The 15,558-nt window shown below is 35.0% G+C and overlaps 1 protein-coding gene across 1 annotated transcript in view; it reads right to left on the minus strand.

The window, feature by feature from the left end:
• Positions 1–15,558, minus strand: part of LOC126356188 (uncharacterized) — a 102,888-nt gene that overhangs the window by 50,332 nt on the left and 36,998 nt on the right. The window contains exon 2 of the mRNA XM_050006969.1: positions 9,515–9,632. Within this exon, the coding sequence (XP_049862926.1) occupies positions 9,515–9,632 (118 nt within the window). The remainder of the gene's footprint in view (positions 1–9,514; positions 9,633–15,558) is intronic.

Here is a 15,558-nt window from a genome sequence, read left to right on the forward strand (position 1 = left end):
CTTGACTTCTCAAATAAATTAGTATAAAAAGGAAATAATATTTCTTTATTGGTTCTAATATTTAATTTCATAAACACATCAGTTGGAAAAGGAAACTTTCTCCAATGGTTTATCTTCATTTGCTCTAGTTTTGTTTCTCAAAAATGATGTTAGAAAGTGTAAATATTGTTTTTAATGCTTTATCTTCTTTACTGTTGAAAACATCACTATCATTTTTAATTTTGTGGTAAAATAATCGTTTCCAAAGACTTTCTCTTTGCAGATTAAAACTTGTGACTAGATGTGTTTTAATAAATCTAATTAGACTGACTTTATTTAATTTACCATATCCTTTTAAATTATTTCTTTTACAATAATCACTAATTTGAACAACTGCAAGTCACTCCATTTGGCTTATTTATACACAACAGAATGTATTAGACTTGCAAAAAAAAAGATTTCAAATTTTTAAGACTTCTGAGATCCTTTATTTCATAGATATTTAAGTACTATATTTATATGATAGATTAACATAGAAACAATCTAAATTTTTCATCTCGTGAGAAGCTTTACATTTCTTAGTGGCTGTAATGGTTTCTTGTTTTTCTTAATTTTCCATTGACAGTAATATTTTCGAATGTTCTTCACTTGGAATTCGTTGTAACAACTTTTATAACAATATTTAGAAATATTTTTCCACATACACAAGGAAGTCGATTGTTGTTGTAATTTTTCATGTGCTATTCATTTACATATTGCCTACATATCGTTCTATATCCATCTTTTGTACATTTCTGTGAAGCAAACTTATCAACTGACTTCTCAGTATTACAATATATAAAAAATTGGGATTTTATTGTTTGTTGTTGAACCTGCTATGAGATTTGTGAAATAGTAAAATATAATAAGACTAATCTAACGCAAAGGAAACCATAATCATTATCTTCAGTACTTAATAAATCATCATCATTTCGATTTATAATAAACTTAATATTATATCTTTTAGTATCACTTCTACACACTGGGTATTTAATTTGTTCTTTTAACCTTTCATCAATACACTCTTTACAAAAAAATATGATTACTCCTTCTTTCAACAGAATATACTCTGCCAACAATATACCACACTTTCACATTGCTGGCAACGGGTTCTGCACAACAATGATGACTACTTTGAAGGATAGTAACAGGTGCAAACATGTAATGCCTTTATACTGGTTGTGAATAAATAGTTGCCGCTATTTAAGTTCCAACCCTCATATAAAAAATATATAAGGATTAAAAATTTTAAAATTACTGACTATTTTCATTAAGTTGTAGGCTTAAGCCAGGTTCAGCTGGCGCAACATCAATATCAGTTCCCATACCTAATTTTCGTTTTCCATACATTATTCTTCTAACTGCAGTTGCAGCTATTTTTCCTTACATTTAGGCATCAATTGTATGCATTCTTTCTTTCACAGGTAACTGAAATTTTTTATCGGTTTCATGTCTTTTTTCTGATACTTTATTATCTCTATCAGAAATATCATATTATCCATCATCTAATGGATTAAATCCTTGATCTCCTCTAGTTAATCTTTCTTCTCATTTGAGTCCGATGTCCCAAAATCGATAGACTGGAAGATGCATTTCAAATGATAATTTATTAATCAAAGTGTTTACTAATCCTTTACCATTTTTTCACTTTTCCAGAATATGAGTGGAAATCTACTCAAAAATCTAATTAGATATGAAGTTCCTTTTGGATTATCGAAATCACTACATTTATTTGTTAACATCTGTGCTATACATACTTTTTCATTATGATAATTTTCATTTCCAGCTAATTCTTTATCATGACTTATGGTTAATCTATAGTTTAAATCTCTAACATCATCCATCCAAACATATTCAATAGGTTTTTTGAAACCTTTGCCCATTTTCTATAGTGAACTTATTTCTGAATGATCTGAATAATCAATGGTTGATTTTATTAGGTTTAGGAAATAGTCATAAACAATTCTTTCTCAGAATATAATGCTCCTGATTGATATAATATATCAACATAATTAAATAAATCAACGCCATCAAATTTTTCACTCAAATCATCTACAGTAATTTGTTTTTCAGTTAAAAGATTCATTAATCCATTTGTTCCTTCATATATCTTTCCACCAATAACTGATTTATCTCTATTGAATTCAACCAGTAATTTACCAATGTATTTCAATATCCCAATTGCTCTCAATCCAAAAATTCATCTTCACTATGATCAATATACTTTTTAATATTCATTCGCTAACATATATTTTTAGCATGACTATCCATTTTTTAACAGTAGCTCTCTTATTTTTATTTTTGGTCCTTTCTTAATGATTCACTTAGTGTATAATCACGTTGTGGACTACTTTCATAAGACTTAATTTCTGGTATATCTCCTAAATCTTCTTTTAGACAACGATATGGAATCATCTGTTTTTCAACTTCTCTATTTTCTTAAATACCTTTCAAATATTATCGCCTAATCCTACGATTCCTTGTTTTACTTTGTCCAATAGTATTAATAAGTGGTTGAGCTTCTTTTTCTATATTTTTCATTTTCAGTTTATGGTTGTTTTTCATAAAGCATGAATTGCTCTTTCAATTCTTCAGCTTTCTTTCTATTTTGTTTTTCTTTTCAACAACTTCTAGGCAGTATTTTCCAAACATTAGAGGCGAAAAAACATTAATTAAACACCTTTAATGTCTAATGTTTATGTTCAACATTCTTGTTTAATGATTACATTTAAAAAATTTAATTAGATGATGTATTTTAAATATAAATCTTCCAAAAAATCACAACCACATAAATCTGGTCCAGAATTAAATTCATTAAAAGACCATGAAAATTACTAAAATGTACACCAAACCTTGATTTATTTTTTCCTAATTTTTCAGATTGTTTTAAATTACGAAGAGCTTCTTTAAATTCATTTAAATGTTCTGGTAAAATGCTATCACTGTGGTCTAATAAATATGCGATATTATCTTTTTAAGTAGTCATTTAATAAAGAATGAAAATTTTAATACTTTGTGAAATTCTGTATTTTATCTTTGAACTTACCTTCATTCGGTTTTCTAGTCATGTCTATTGTAAAATATCCATGTTGATGAATCCAACAGTTCATTAAAATCATCAAACTCTAAATCACCACCAAATGATAAATATGATTTAAATATCTGTCATCATATTAGAAAAGATTTAAAGAAGTAAGATTATCTCTGACTAATTGTTTTGATATTATTGAATAGGCTAGGACTAAATAAAGCAATATATTTCTTTATATCTCCCTCTAGTAAACTCTTTTCTAACTACATACAGATTTTCAAGAATGAAGTCATCACTCTCAGAGTGAAGCAAGGTGAGTCAGCCATCTATCCAGCAATGCCACTTGGCTTGCATTGCACAGGAAGATGTGCATATATCCTCCATAGTTCATAGTAGGAAAGAAAAGCTACAAAGTGGGGCAGTGTCATGTGTAACTGGGATGAATTCTAATTGAAGTGGGAAAGCTGAAAGTGATGCGATTATAACATTGTGACCATTCCTTGTGTTGTATTCCATGTTGCCAGTGTGGTGTATTTCAGGTAATTTAAGTATGTGTGGTTTGCATGGGAGAGTAGCAAGACAGGTTCAGAGGTAGTGGGTTATGCTTGTTTCTTTTGTACCGCTCGGTCTGGAGGAAATTTTCGTGATGATCGGTTTGAGAGTCTGAGAATCGAAGTGTGAGATATAGCAAAAGATCCACCATCCTATCCAGAAAGTGCACTGTAGTCTTAGATAATTACAAGACTATAAGATAGAGAATCACCAATGTAATCACCAATGTAAGGCGATGCCCACTGGGCGCAATTTCTCATGTGCAATTGTAGTAGAAAATGTAATGGTGTGTTTAGGTTATAGAATTTATCAGAATAAAAAAGATAGTGAAAAGAAAAAGATTGGTGGCCTTTTCCTTCGAACTGTATGTTGTCATGATATCCAGAATTTATAATGTGTGCACCATTCATATTCAGTGCAATGGCCACGTGTTGATCAAAGTCAGTGTAAGAAAGAAAATGTGGTATTGCCAGTGAGTGGTGAACAGTCAGAGTTGTATAAATTACTAATAGTCAGATGTGCATTATCCGTTTCCACTGCGTAATATTCATACAGAGAATAATTTGTAACTTAATTGTGAGTACTAGAGCTCATGTTACTAGATAAATAAGAATGAATCCACTCACTTGGCAGACCACTCATCTTGCAGGCCTGACTGCTTGATGCCACAGTATGAGCAAGGCATGTGGGTGCCACTCAAAACATGCTCATCATTTTCATAGAGAAACTACCATTATTGCTTCATTTAAACCAAATGCTGAATTTGGAAGACCAATAATTTATGACCGACATTATCATGTAGATACACCTATTTTCGAACCAACTCAAGATTTAAAAATTACTGTGACCAATGAAAACGACAATCTGATTGACTTTAATGTGCTTATGTAACAGTTGTTTTAAAAAGTCTAAATAAATTTTATCGTTAATAAATCATGAACAAAATTGAGAGTTATCATTCCCCGTGAATGAGAAAACAAAAAATAATCTAAATGCATCCAATAAGGAAACAAAGACTGAAGTAATATTGGTGATGGATGGCTTCATCCAAATCATGTACATTTATACATAAAGTTTAGCACTGTTATAAGTTTACAAAAAACAGACATAATGTCTTACGGGATAATAGCAATCAGTGATTTTATAGTGTTTCTTTTTTTATTCATATAACCGGTTTCGGTTCATTCAGAACCATCTTCAGATCTGATATTTCAGTTACAGGAGTAACCCGTCCAAATCCAGCAATTTTCACATGCTACATCACATAAAACATGTGACGTAACATGTGAAAATTGCTGGATTTGGACGGGTTACTCCTGTAACTGAAATATCAGATCTGAACATGTGACGTAACATGTGAAAATTGCTGGATTTGGACGGGTTACTCCTGTAACTGAAATATCAGATCTGAAGATGGTTCTGAATGAACCGAAACCGGTCATATGAATAAAAAAAATTTCAATCAAGACAGATTTTAAGTAACAACTGTTATAAGTGTTATAGCTAATCCAGATGGATCATAATCAGATTATCCAAGATATGATGGAAAATCGAACAGAAAATTAATCGATTATTATGTGGTACAACTGTTTAATTTTGTCAACATAAAAAAGGAAATAACATTTTATTTAGAATCGAACATCCTTTTATTTCATCGACAGCTATGTTATATTTAACTTCATCTTTTACTGATTAAATATGCTTGGAAGGAAATATTCTTAGTAACAGAAAAACAAAAAGTAACAAAAATGAGGTACTTTATTCATTATCAACACTTGCTGGGTTTTTAAATATTATAAAGAAATTAGGAGGGAAGAAAATTTAACAGTAATTTTTACTACATCTTCAAGTTCTGGATCTGCAGAATTTGATATGCCATATGTCGCATTTGTTACATTTCACATAAATCGTAAAAATAATCAGTTACTTGAATCTTCATTATTTGATCACATTAATCTACAGAATATATACTTGAAAAACGGCAGAAACAAAATTTTCCTGTAGAAAATGTAGAATATAATCCAAAAAACAGTTTCCTCAAATCAACAATGAATTTCCAGATTTTAAATAAGATACGTTACTCAAACCAGACACTGTCACAACTCCATATAAATTCATAACTAACCATCGTACCTATGTGATTAACATGACTCATAGAAAGAATATTGTAAGTTCACAGAAAAACTATCAAACTTTGTGCAACTTTTAATGATAATATTCCTACATATATGTTAGTGTATTTAACAATATTTGGTAAGAAAAATCTTACTCATAATTCAGAGCAGAGAATATGCACTGAAAAATTTTAACATCATAAAGAATACAAAATTTTAAAAAGTTACAGAAATCTTAACAGCACATTTGTATTTCATTTTCAGAAAAATAAAAACTGAGAAAAGAGTATGTTAATTAGAAAATGATATACAATTCTGATTTTTCTGAAAAGCTCTTTTTATGTAGATTATATTACTATTTTGAATTTTTGAAGTCGGTTAATATTTGCGTGAGATTGATGGACAGCATTGAGAAATTACTAATCTTATTTATCTCACAGTGTGTGATCTCTAGATAAAGATAATACTGATCTAGTGCAATAGTTTCTGGCAGTGCAAGGTCGCCCACTGAGTGAACATCCATAAACATTCTCTCAAGCTGTTCGCAACATGACTTATGTAAAACATTCTACATCTACATCCATACTCCGGCACCTTGAGTACCTCTATCGTTTCTCCATTCTATTCCAGTCTCGGATTGTTCGTGGAAAGAAGGTTTGTCGGTATGCCTCTGTGTGAACTCTCTGATTTTATCCTCATGGTCTCTTCGTGAGATATACATAGGAGGGTGCAATACACTGCTTGACTCCTCGGTGAAGGTATGTTCTCGAAACTTCAACAAAAATCCGTACCAAGCTACTGAGCGTCTCTCGTGAAGAGTCTTCCACTGGAGTTTATCTATCATCTCCGTAACGCTTTCGCCATTACTAAATGCTTCTGTAATCAAGGGCACTGCTCTCTGTTGGATCTTCTCTATCTCTTCTATCAACCATATCTGGTACGGATCCCACACTGCTGAGCAGTATTCAAGCAGTGGACGAACAAGCATACTGTAACCTACTTCCTTTGTTTTTGGATTGCATTTCCTTAGGATTCTTCCAATGAATGTCAGTCTGGTATCTGCTTTACCGACGATCAACTATATATGATCATTCCATTTTAAATCACTCCTAATGCATACTCCCAGATAATTTATGGAATTAGCTGCTTCCAGTTGCTGACCTGCTATATTGTAGCTAAATGATATGGGGTCTTTCTTTCTATGTATTCACAGCACATTACACTTGTCTCTGATGCCAAACTGAGCAGTTCATAACTTCGTTCAGAGATGTTGCTGATGTACGATCCATTGAAAATAATAGGCAAAAATGTTTCACTTTAAATAAGAAATTAGTCATTTTTTGAAGTTCGTTTCACTATTCATACTGTCATTTACATTTCATCATTTCAAATAAAATAGGAAAATGTGAAGAAAATAATTTATTTACATCTGACATGAAAGCAGTGGTTTTAGTTGTACTTTGTCGCTCAAATACAAAATGTATACAGGGTTATCATAATTAATGGTGTAAATGCATACAGTTGAAAGTACACAATACTAGAAGCAAAAACGTCTCAGTAAACATAGGGTCGAATAGGCATACGTTAAGAGCTTCGAGCAATTTTTCATCTTCAATACTGTAAAGCAAATCTCTTCTACTGCAAGCTCTTTGCTTTCCATGTTTTGCGAAACTGTAATGTGGACCAAAACAAGAAAAAAAATTCCAGTAAACATGTACTCTAAAATGCATACCTTAAGAGCTATGAGCACATGCTCATCTTCACTATTTAGAAACATAACTCTTCTGAAGAACAATTTCTCATAACCTTTAAGGTATGCAATTTAGAGCAAATGTTTACTGGACATTTTTTCTTGTTTTCATCCATACTACTACTTCTCAAAATGTGGAAAGCAAACAGCTTGCAGTAGAAGAGAATTGCTTCACAGTATCGAAGATGAAAAATTGTTTGTAGCTCTTATGGTATGTGTTTTCGACTCTATTTTTACCGAGACTTTCTTGCTTCTAGTATCATGTAATTTCAACTGTATGCATTTACGCCATTAGTTATGATACACCCTATATACAATCTTAGAGTTTCTTTACTCTGTCAAACTTCTAAACCAATCACATAGACTGAAGGATTTTAGCCATTATTTCACGAAGTCATAAAAATCGTCAGTGGTTGGAGAAGAGCTAACCATTTGACAAAACGATTTCCATCCTCACTTCTGTACGATTTATCACCATCCCCAGGGCGGGTTTAAAACCTGTACTAAAGAGTGGGTGGTGTGTTTCAGCTTTCAGCCCGAAATAATGAAGCACTCAGTTAAATCATAGGCAAGTATCCATGATGCGGTGACATACAGAATGACCTTCTGGAAGTTCAGTGTACAGGATTGACTGAGTGGAAGGTGCTTGTTAGCAAATGTTTTGCACTTTTTGAAAATGAATTTTATCTGTCCATATTAAATTTTATAATCTTCAAGTGGACAACACCAAACAGCTAAAGCAGTGTGGTGACTGTCAAGAGAAAAAGAATATTAATGAATTTTGTAAAGTATCGAAAAGATTATTTTCTTTGTTTTGTAAAGAATGTGTATCGAGACACCAGAAAATTGAAGTTACACTTGAATGTGCTAGAATAGTTGGTAAAAAAGCACTAAAATCATGTACAATCAAAAGTTCATAAAAATCTTATAGCTACTCAAGTAGAAAGAATTAGGGAAATTTTGGGCAAGGAACTGATTTCTTATATGCACCATAATTCATTTCATTTATTTCCTTAGAGTCTCCTTTTATAAGGAAATATTAAATTTTTTTTGTTACAACCACCTTTTATAAAAAAAATATTAAATTTTATTTTCTTGTATTCACATTTTGTATGAAAAAATAATTATCCTGAAAATTGGTAAAAGCGATATAAAAATAGTCCATTTTTATTAATTTTTCTAAGTAATGTAAATGAAACTAAGTGAGTTAGACCTGAAAATGGATTATAGTAGGATGTTTTGGTAGTTTCTAGGTAAGTTCTAGTGAGCTAATGATCTAGAACTCAACTAGAACCTACCAAAACATCCTACTGGTCTGCAAAAGAGACCTCATACAGGATGTTATTCTTGAGTATTGCTCAAGTGTTTGGGGATCCATACCAGGAAGAATTTTATAAGGGCATATCTTTCACATACATGTACATACAGTCTTGGAACATCTTTTACAACTATATTTGCAATCAAAGTTTTCATTTATTTTTCACCAATGTTTAACATGTCATGCACCAGATGTAATGAAAAACATTCGGATGTTAGTCATATTGTCCCATACTTTTGTCATGTCATGTGGAGTTACTGTTTTCACTACTGGTTTGGGGACCGATGGTGCAATGAGAGACCCACTTACGGCTCTTTCAGTGTAGGAGGTGTAGTGCTGTACTCTCCACGAAAATCGTGCTGCACAGTTGTGACTGAATTGCACATGTAGAGATGGAGAACGCAAAATGTCTGTTGTGTTGTAGGTGTTTCAACTGTACGCTCATTATGAAATTAATGAGCCAACCAGCAAGCTAGCTGCCCTCCCAGTGATAGCTACCAGCAAATTACAAATGGTGTCAAAACAGACTTTTACTTTCTATGCCTAAGTTAAAACCCAAAGTTTCTACATTCATTCATTCACGTTTACTCTTGAGATATTTGACGAAAATTTGTTAATTACTATGTACTGTATAGACTTATTCCTGTTTACTTTTTGATCAAAATGGAAGAAATATAAATAGTGGTCAATGATTAACACTGATTCTTTTGTATGCTCAAGCATGTACTAACCTTTTCTAAGAAGGTGTCTGGGTGCTCCACATCTGAAGATATTCGAGAAGGAGGCAGCAGGTATAGCTTGAACGGCCCTGCTGTAACGTCTGAGTCAGGAATCACTGCCGCTGGCCCCCTACACAGCAAGAAGCATTTTAGTTTTTGCGCTTTACACCTATATCCAAATTTCAGCTTCTCAAATTACTACCTGTTTCAGAGACAACTGAACAAATTTTTCACTCCACAGATTACTGAACTGAGTGGCCGAAAATCACTGGTCAGGTTGCCCCATTTGAAGATATACTCTGTATGGCGTCCAAATGTTGCTGCTAGAAGGCAGAGGCGGCGATGGCGCATGCTTAGACGTGGTAGGTGAAGTCTGTTACAGAGAAGTGCTATAGCCAGCGACTCAGAGAGAGAGACTATATTCTCACTCCCACAGCTGGTGGCGTTACGTACTTATAGCAAGCAGCAAATACATAGCCTCTGGTCTCAGACACGCCCTCCTTTGTCATCATGTCACTGTGGTGTCGAGAGAGGCATAAAGTTGCATCCAGATCGACTGCAACTCAGTCTCCTACTCATTCTTGCATGTTTGGGCCAGCTTCCATTGTCTTGATCGTCTACATTGCAAGCACAGACGATGTTTGATGTTTGTCTATGGCTGTCTTTCCTACAGCATTACAATGGTGTTACACAAGGGCTTGTCACATTTCACAGCATACATTCTTAGTGTAACTGCAGTTAACCAGAAGCTTCTGGTTTGCGCCGAACTCTTAACCTGTACAGAACTTGTGACTAGTGTTTATGTACTAATTAAGGGAACGGAAACATCGTTCCAGCAAGTGGTGTTTGGTGAACATGGCTGCTCGTCGCGAAGAAAATTACTTTGAACTTAGCACGACAGGGAAGTCGCGTGGTCATAGTGTATCACAGATTAGACAAGAATTTGCTTTTTCGAGGTTAACAGTGTATAGGGTGGATATCCACTATCGCAAAGTCAGTATTTTAACTTACAGAAACGACCGCAAAGGACAACAATGAACGGAAATCACTTCGCCTCGCCTCTGCAGAAACATGGGGGGGGGGGGGGCGATCAATGGGCTACTGTTGTGTCAGTCGTCAGTCGCTCCCGATTTCATACTGCATAACCAGGACTGTAGAGAGAAAAATGTAGCTCCTATGTTTCAGCAACAGATAACGCACATGTCTGCCAGTGACTTTTGGCCACTCAGTGCACATTAGTATGAAACAACTTAAGAACTTCATTCGCAAGTAAAGATACAAATGACGTTTGTTTACGACCTGTATGGTTCTCAGTATAACAGTGTGATAGGTTTGTGTCACCACCACCTGTTCTGCAATTTAAATCGTGATGTACATTTATGTTATAAACGTTTCACTTTTTGTTTTCAAAACTGGACTGATGCTCTGTTGTAATTACAAAAAAGAAAACCTTTCGTTATTTTGCATCATCAGTTAAAAAGAGGTTCTGTAAAATTTTTTAGTTTAAAAGCCATTACTCAGTGAGAATGTTTGTTTTCTATCCCGTGAGTGTCTGCGACCTCCTATATTTGCGTTATTGCTATTTAAGTATCTCATCCTGTCTAGTACAGAACGGTCCTCAATTGCAGTAACAAACGCTACAAACGCTGCGAGGAGAAGCCGTGTGCAAAATGCTATAAAAAATACTATGTCGTCCAGTAAATAATCAATATAGTTACTGTCCTTGATAATTCAACATCTCACATGGTTGAACCTTACAGTTTGCTTGAGTTCAACAAACAACACTTAGAATAACGTTCGTCCCACACATTATTACCTTTAAAGACGGCATTAAGCTCAATCAAATACGTTTCACGGTGCTGTCTATAAAGGATGCATCCATGTATGTGGTTTTCATTAAATGGGCTGCATGGCGACCAACAGATTCGATGTAGGAATTAGAGCGGTGCATAATCGAATATTTGACATGGTGAAAGGGATATGGAATGCTGCAAGTGATATTAACAGACATCAGCAAACTGTTTGGTTAATGTAGTACAGCGTCAGTGTCAGTTGGGGTTTCGTATGCCAATATCTAGAGATGATGTCACAAAAGAGTTAAATGCGGTTCTTTGTGTTATCGAGCCTGGGGCCAGCCCATTGGCTGACTCCTGCCAAGCAAAAGGTCATAACATATATCTTTAAAGTGCTAGTAGCAGTCAAACTGAAGTGTGTAGGTGCTCTGTCATGCCGCTATCAAATACATTGGCCTTTCCAAATCCATGTCTTCCAGAAAAAAGGGGAGCAGATGGTCTAGAAACTGCTGTTAGTAGGAAGGTAGATCAATACTTAACACCCTGTCGACAATGATGTCCAGAGCACAAGTTCAGATGGAAAAGAATGAGGAAGGAAACTGGTCATGTTTTTCCAAAGGAACCATCGCCCTATTTACTTTAAGCATGATAGGGAAACCGCAAGAAGACCTAAATTTGGATGGCCAGATGTGTATCTGGACTGTCGCCCTACCAAATGAGTGTCCAGTGTGCTAACCATTTGCCAACAGAGACAGTAAGTCAAATGGGGTGGCACAGAACATGGTCGAATCAGGTTGTTGTCAGAAATAAAGAACCATACCTTAACAGCAATATTGTGTGTGCTGCTTAACGGTGCATCTGTGATGTTATCTATCACATCCTCAGTTAGTTAATCATTTAGCTGTATGTTCTATAGCTCATATTCACAATAAACGTTATGGTTTGGAATTTTCTATTGAAAATTTGATTGCACACAATTAAAAGTATATATGTGGCTACATACTAGACATATATGAGTCTTTAAGTGACAATTTTAAGTATTTCTTCTAAAGATTTCTATTTAATATAAAAGGAATAGTTAAGAAAAAATAGTTTTAACCTACATTTGAAAACACTTCAGCTGTCTGTCACACATTCTAATCAGTTTTTTAACTGTGTAGGGGACAGTCGGGTAAGGCCAGGTACCTTAACATTTAATTGATATAAATTATTTGCAGTGATCAATAACTTTGAACATTAAGGCAATTCAGATCTTTTATATATTCAACAACATGATTCTAGGTTGTTTTCAATTTAAAATAAACCATCTCAGCATAAAAAATCATCTCATTAAGTGCAAAATACCCCAATTTATCCCAGACATGGTATAAAGAGGTTACTATCTAAATGAATGGCAAAAACCAGGAATAAGTCATATTTTACTATGTAAAATACATGAAAACATTTTTGACAAAGAACTTCGAATTTTCAAAAAATTACACCAATATAAGTATAGTATTCAACACTTGGCACCACTAAAGAATAAAAACACAAGTTTTCAAGAAAAGAAATCACAGGTGAAGTAATTGGTTTCTTCCTCAGCACTAGAACATATTTCATGAGCCCAGCCACAAGATAGATATCAGATTCTTACCTCCTTCAAGAATGAGTTATTACAAAATATGTATGCTTGGTCTCGGTCTTCTTCAGTGTTGAACTCAGCGAATTTCGTTACTTCAATTTTTTTAGCCAGTATGGCCTTTCCATATGTCGTTTTCTGTTTCTTTACTTTCTTTGCAACTTGGTCCTTTTGATTATTCCACATAAAAAGCTTTACTTTTGAGCTTTTCATTTCTTCTTTCCCTTTCCTGCTTTTTCTTCAGTTTCCAAATACTGTAGTTTTCTAATGGTGATGAGGTCATTCATTTGTTTGACTATTTCCAAGACAATCGTATTTTTCAGTGCGTAAATCGAAAGGATCCTCTCCAGCAGCAGTGGAACAAAAGTTCTTTACTTTTCACATCTGAATACTAATTAGAATTCTTATTTTCTTTTAAAATTCCCTAGTACACTAGCCACCCTGGGTAGCTGTACGGTCACAGGTGCCTTGTGAGAGTTCATGTAGCTCCTCCCATTGGAGATTCGAGTCCTCCCTCGGTCATGGATGTGTGTGTTGTCCTTACCGTAAGTTAGTTTAAGTTGCATTAAGTAGTGTGTAAGCCTAGGGACCGATGACCTCAGCAGTTTGGTCCCATAGGAACTTACCATCATTGTAAATTGTTTATATATTTCCTTTCATTTAAAAGATTGAAATTAAAGGCCAACAGTCACTGCTGGTAGTCAGTATGTTTGGTAATCTATCACAGTATAAGTAAATTAATATACTCACACAGGAAAAAGTTGTGAAAAAAGATTGTTGGGCCTCATATTAAAATTAACGACTTGACTTTCAGGAGTGACATAGCTAACGAAACAATGCTGACGGCGCTTCATTGCATTACGGTATGAAAAATCTCTGGCTAAGTTAAAACGGGCAAAAATTGTTTTCATGACTCAATTAAAACAAAGGCAATAATAGATTAACTAGTTTGTTGAAATAAGACAATTTTGAATAAAACATGACATTATTTGTAAAACATTCCCGGTTTTCTTCCCACGTCAATTCGGGATAAAATATGGGGCTTTCGTCGATAGCCCCCAACGTCATCTTCAGGAGCAACTGGCTGTCTCCACTTCTGCTGTGGTGGCCTTATACAGCCCGTGGATGGCTTGTGATTGGTTGGCTTGTGATTGGCCGGCGATTACGTAGTGCTGTCGGAGACGGTGTCATTGTCTGCGCTGGTGGAACCACCGCTTCCGTGGGAAAGTAAACACTGCAAGTAATGATTCCACTGCTTTCCGCTGCTTCTCTGCATCGAGCGTTCGTTTCCATGCACCGCTCAGATAATATCCACTATCACAGTTAAAGGTCTTCTCGCTCATTCTTGATCCAACAGCCTCCTTCATAACAGAATCCCAGTACGTGGAGGTATGGGACAAAATTTTTGCTAGTGAGGCTGTGCTCCGCAATTACCGATTTCTCTAGTTAATATGCCTTCTCTAGTTAATATGCCTTTGATGTTCCGCACAGCAGTCGGAAACGATACGAATAGTCTTACCTACCTAATTGCTTCTACAGTCACAGGGGATATTATAAATTCCAGGGACCCTGAGGCCGAGACTGTCCTTAACAGGGCGAATCATCTCCTTAATTTTCTTAGGAGGATGAAAAATCGGTCTTATACCCCGTCTACCCAGAATTCTTCCTATTTTGCTGGATATAGCACCACTAAAGGAAGAACCGCAATCCGTGTTTTATCCTGTGAGTGCAGCATTTTCACGTTTCATTTTCTTGGAGAACGCTGCCTTTATACGGCGTGCACGTACTTCAGACGATTAATTTCTGACTTCAAGTGGTCTTTATAACAAACAGTTTTTGCTATATATACCAACGTGTTCAAAACGGCTCTCTTCAGAACAGGATGATAGAAACTCCGTGCATTAAGATATAAATCGATATGTGCCGGCTTGCGGTACACAGACTGGCCGAGATGCCCATCCGCCTGTTGTTGCACTAGAACGTCTAAGAATGACAACCTTCTTTCCTTCTCCATCTCGACAGTGAACCGGATGTTCGAATGTATGCAGTTTATGTGTTCCATGAATTGTTCGAGAGCTTCTGCGCCGTGTGGCCAGACCTTAAATGTATCGTCAAAATAACAATAAAATAAGGATGGACGAAGGGGAGATGAATTTAATGAATGTTCCTCAAAATTCTCCATAAAAAAGTTAGCCAATGATGTAGACAATGGAGATTCCATCATCATACCGTCTGTCATTTCATAAAATTTATTACCATACAAGAAGTAAGTGGTCGTCATCACAAGCCAGAACAACTTTGCAGTTTCAGCAGGCATACGATCCGCCAGCATTTGCAAAGTGTCTTCCACAGGAACTTTTGTGAACAGCGATACCACATCCAGAATGACTAAAATATCGTTTGGACCAACTCTAATCTATTTGATTTTCTCAGTAAAGATCTGGGAGTGCTTGATAAGATATTCACACTGGCTGAGTATAGAAAGACAGTCAGTTGCTCCTGACGATGACGACAGAGGCTATCGTCGAAAGTTCGAAATTTTATCCAGAATTGACGCGGCAAGAAAACCGAGAATGTTTTACATATCAGTGCCATCGTGAAAGACTTCGTTCACATGTGACATTATTATTCATAACAATCGTACA

This window comes from Schistocerca gregaria, chromosome 3 (assembly GCF_023897955.1).
Source record: "Schistocerca gregaria isolate iqSchGreg1 chromosome 3, iqSchGreg1.2, whole genome shotgun sequence".
NCBI classification, from domain to species: Eukaryota; Metazoa; Arthropoda; class Insecta; order Orthoptera; family Acrididae; genus Schistocerca; species Schistocerca gregaria.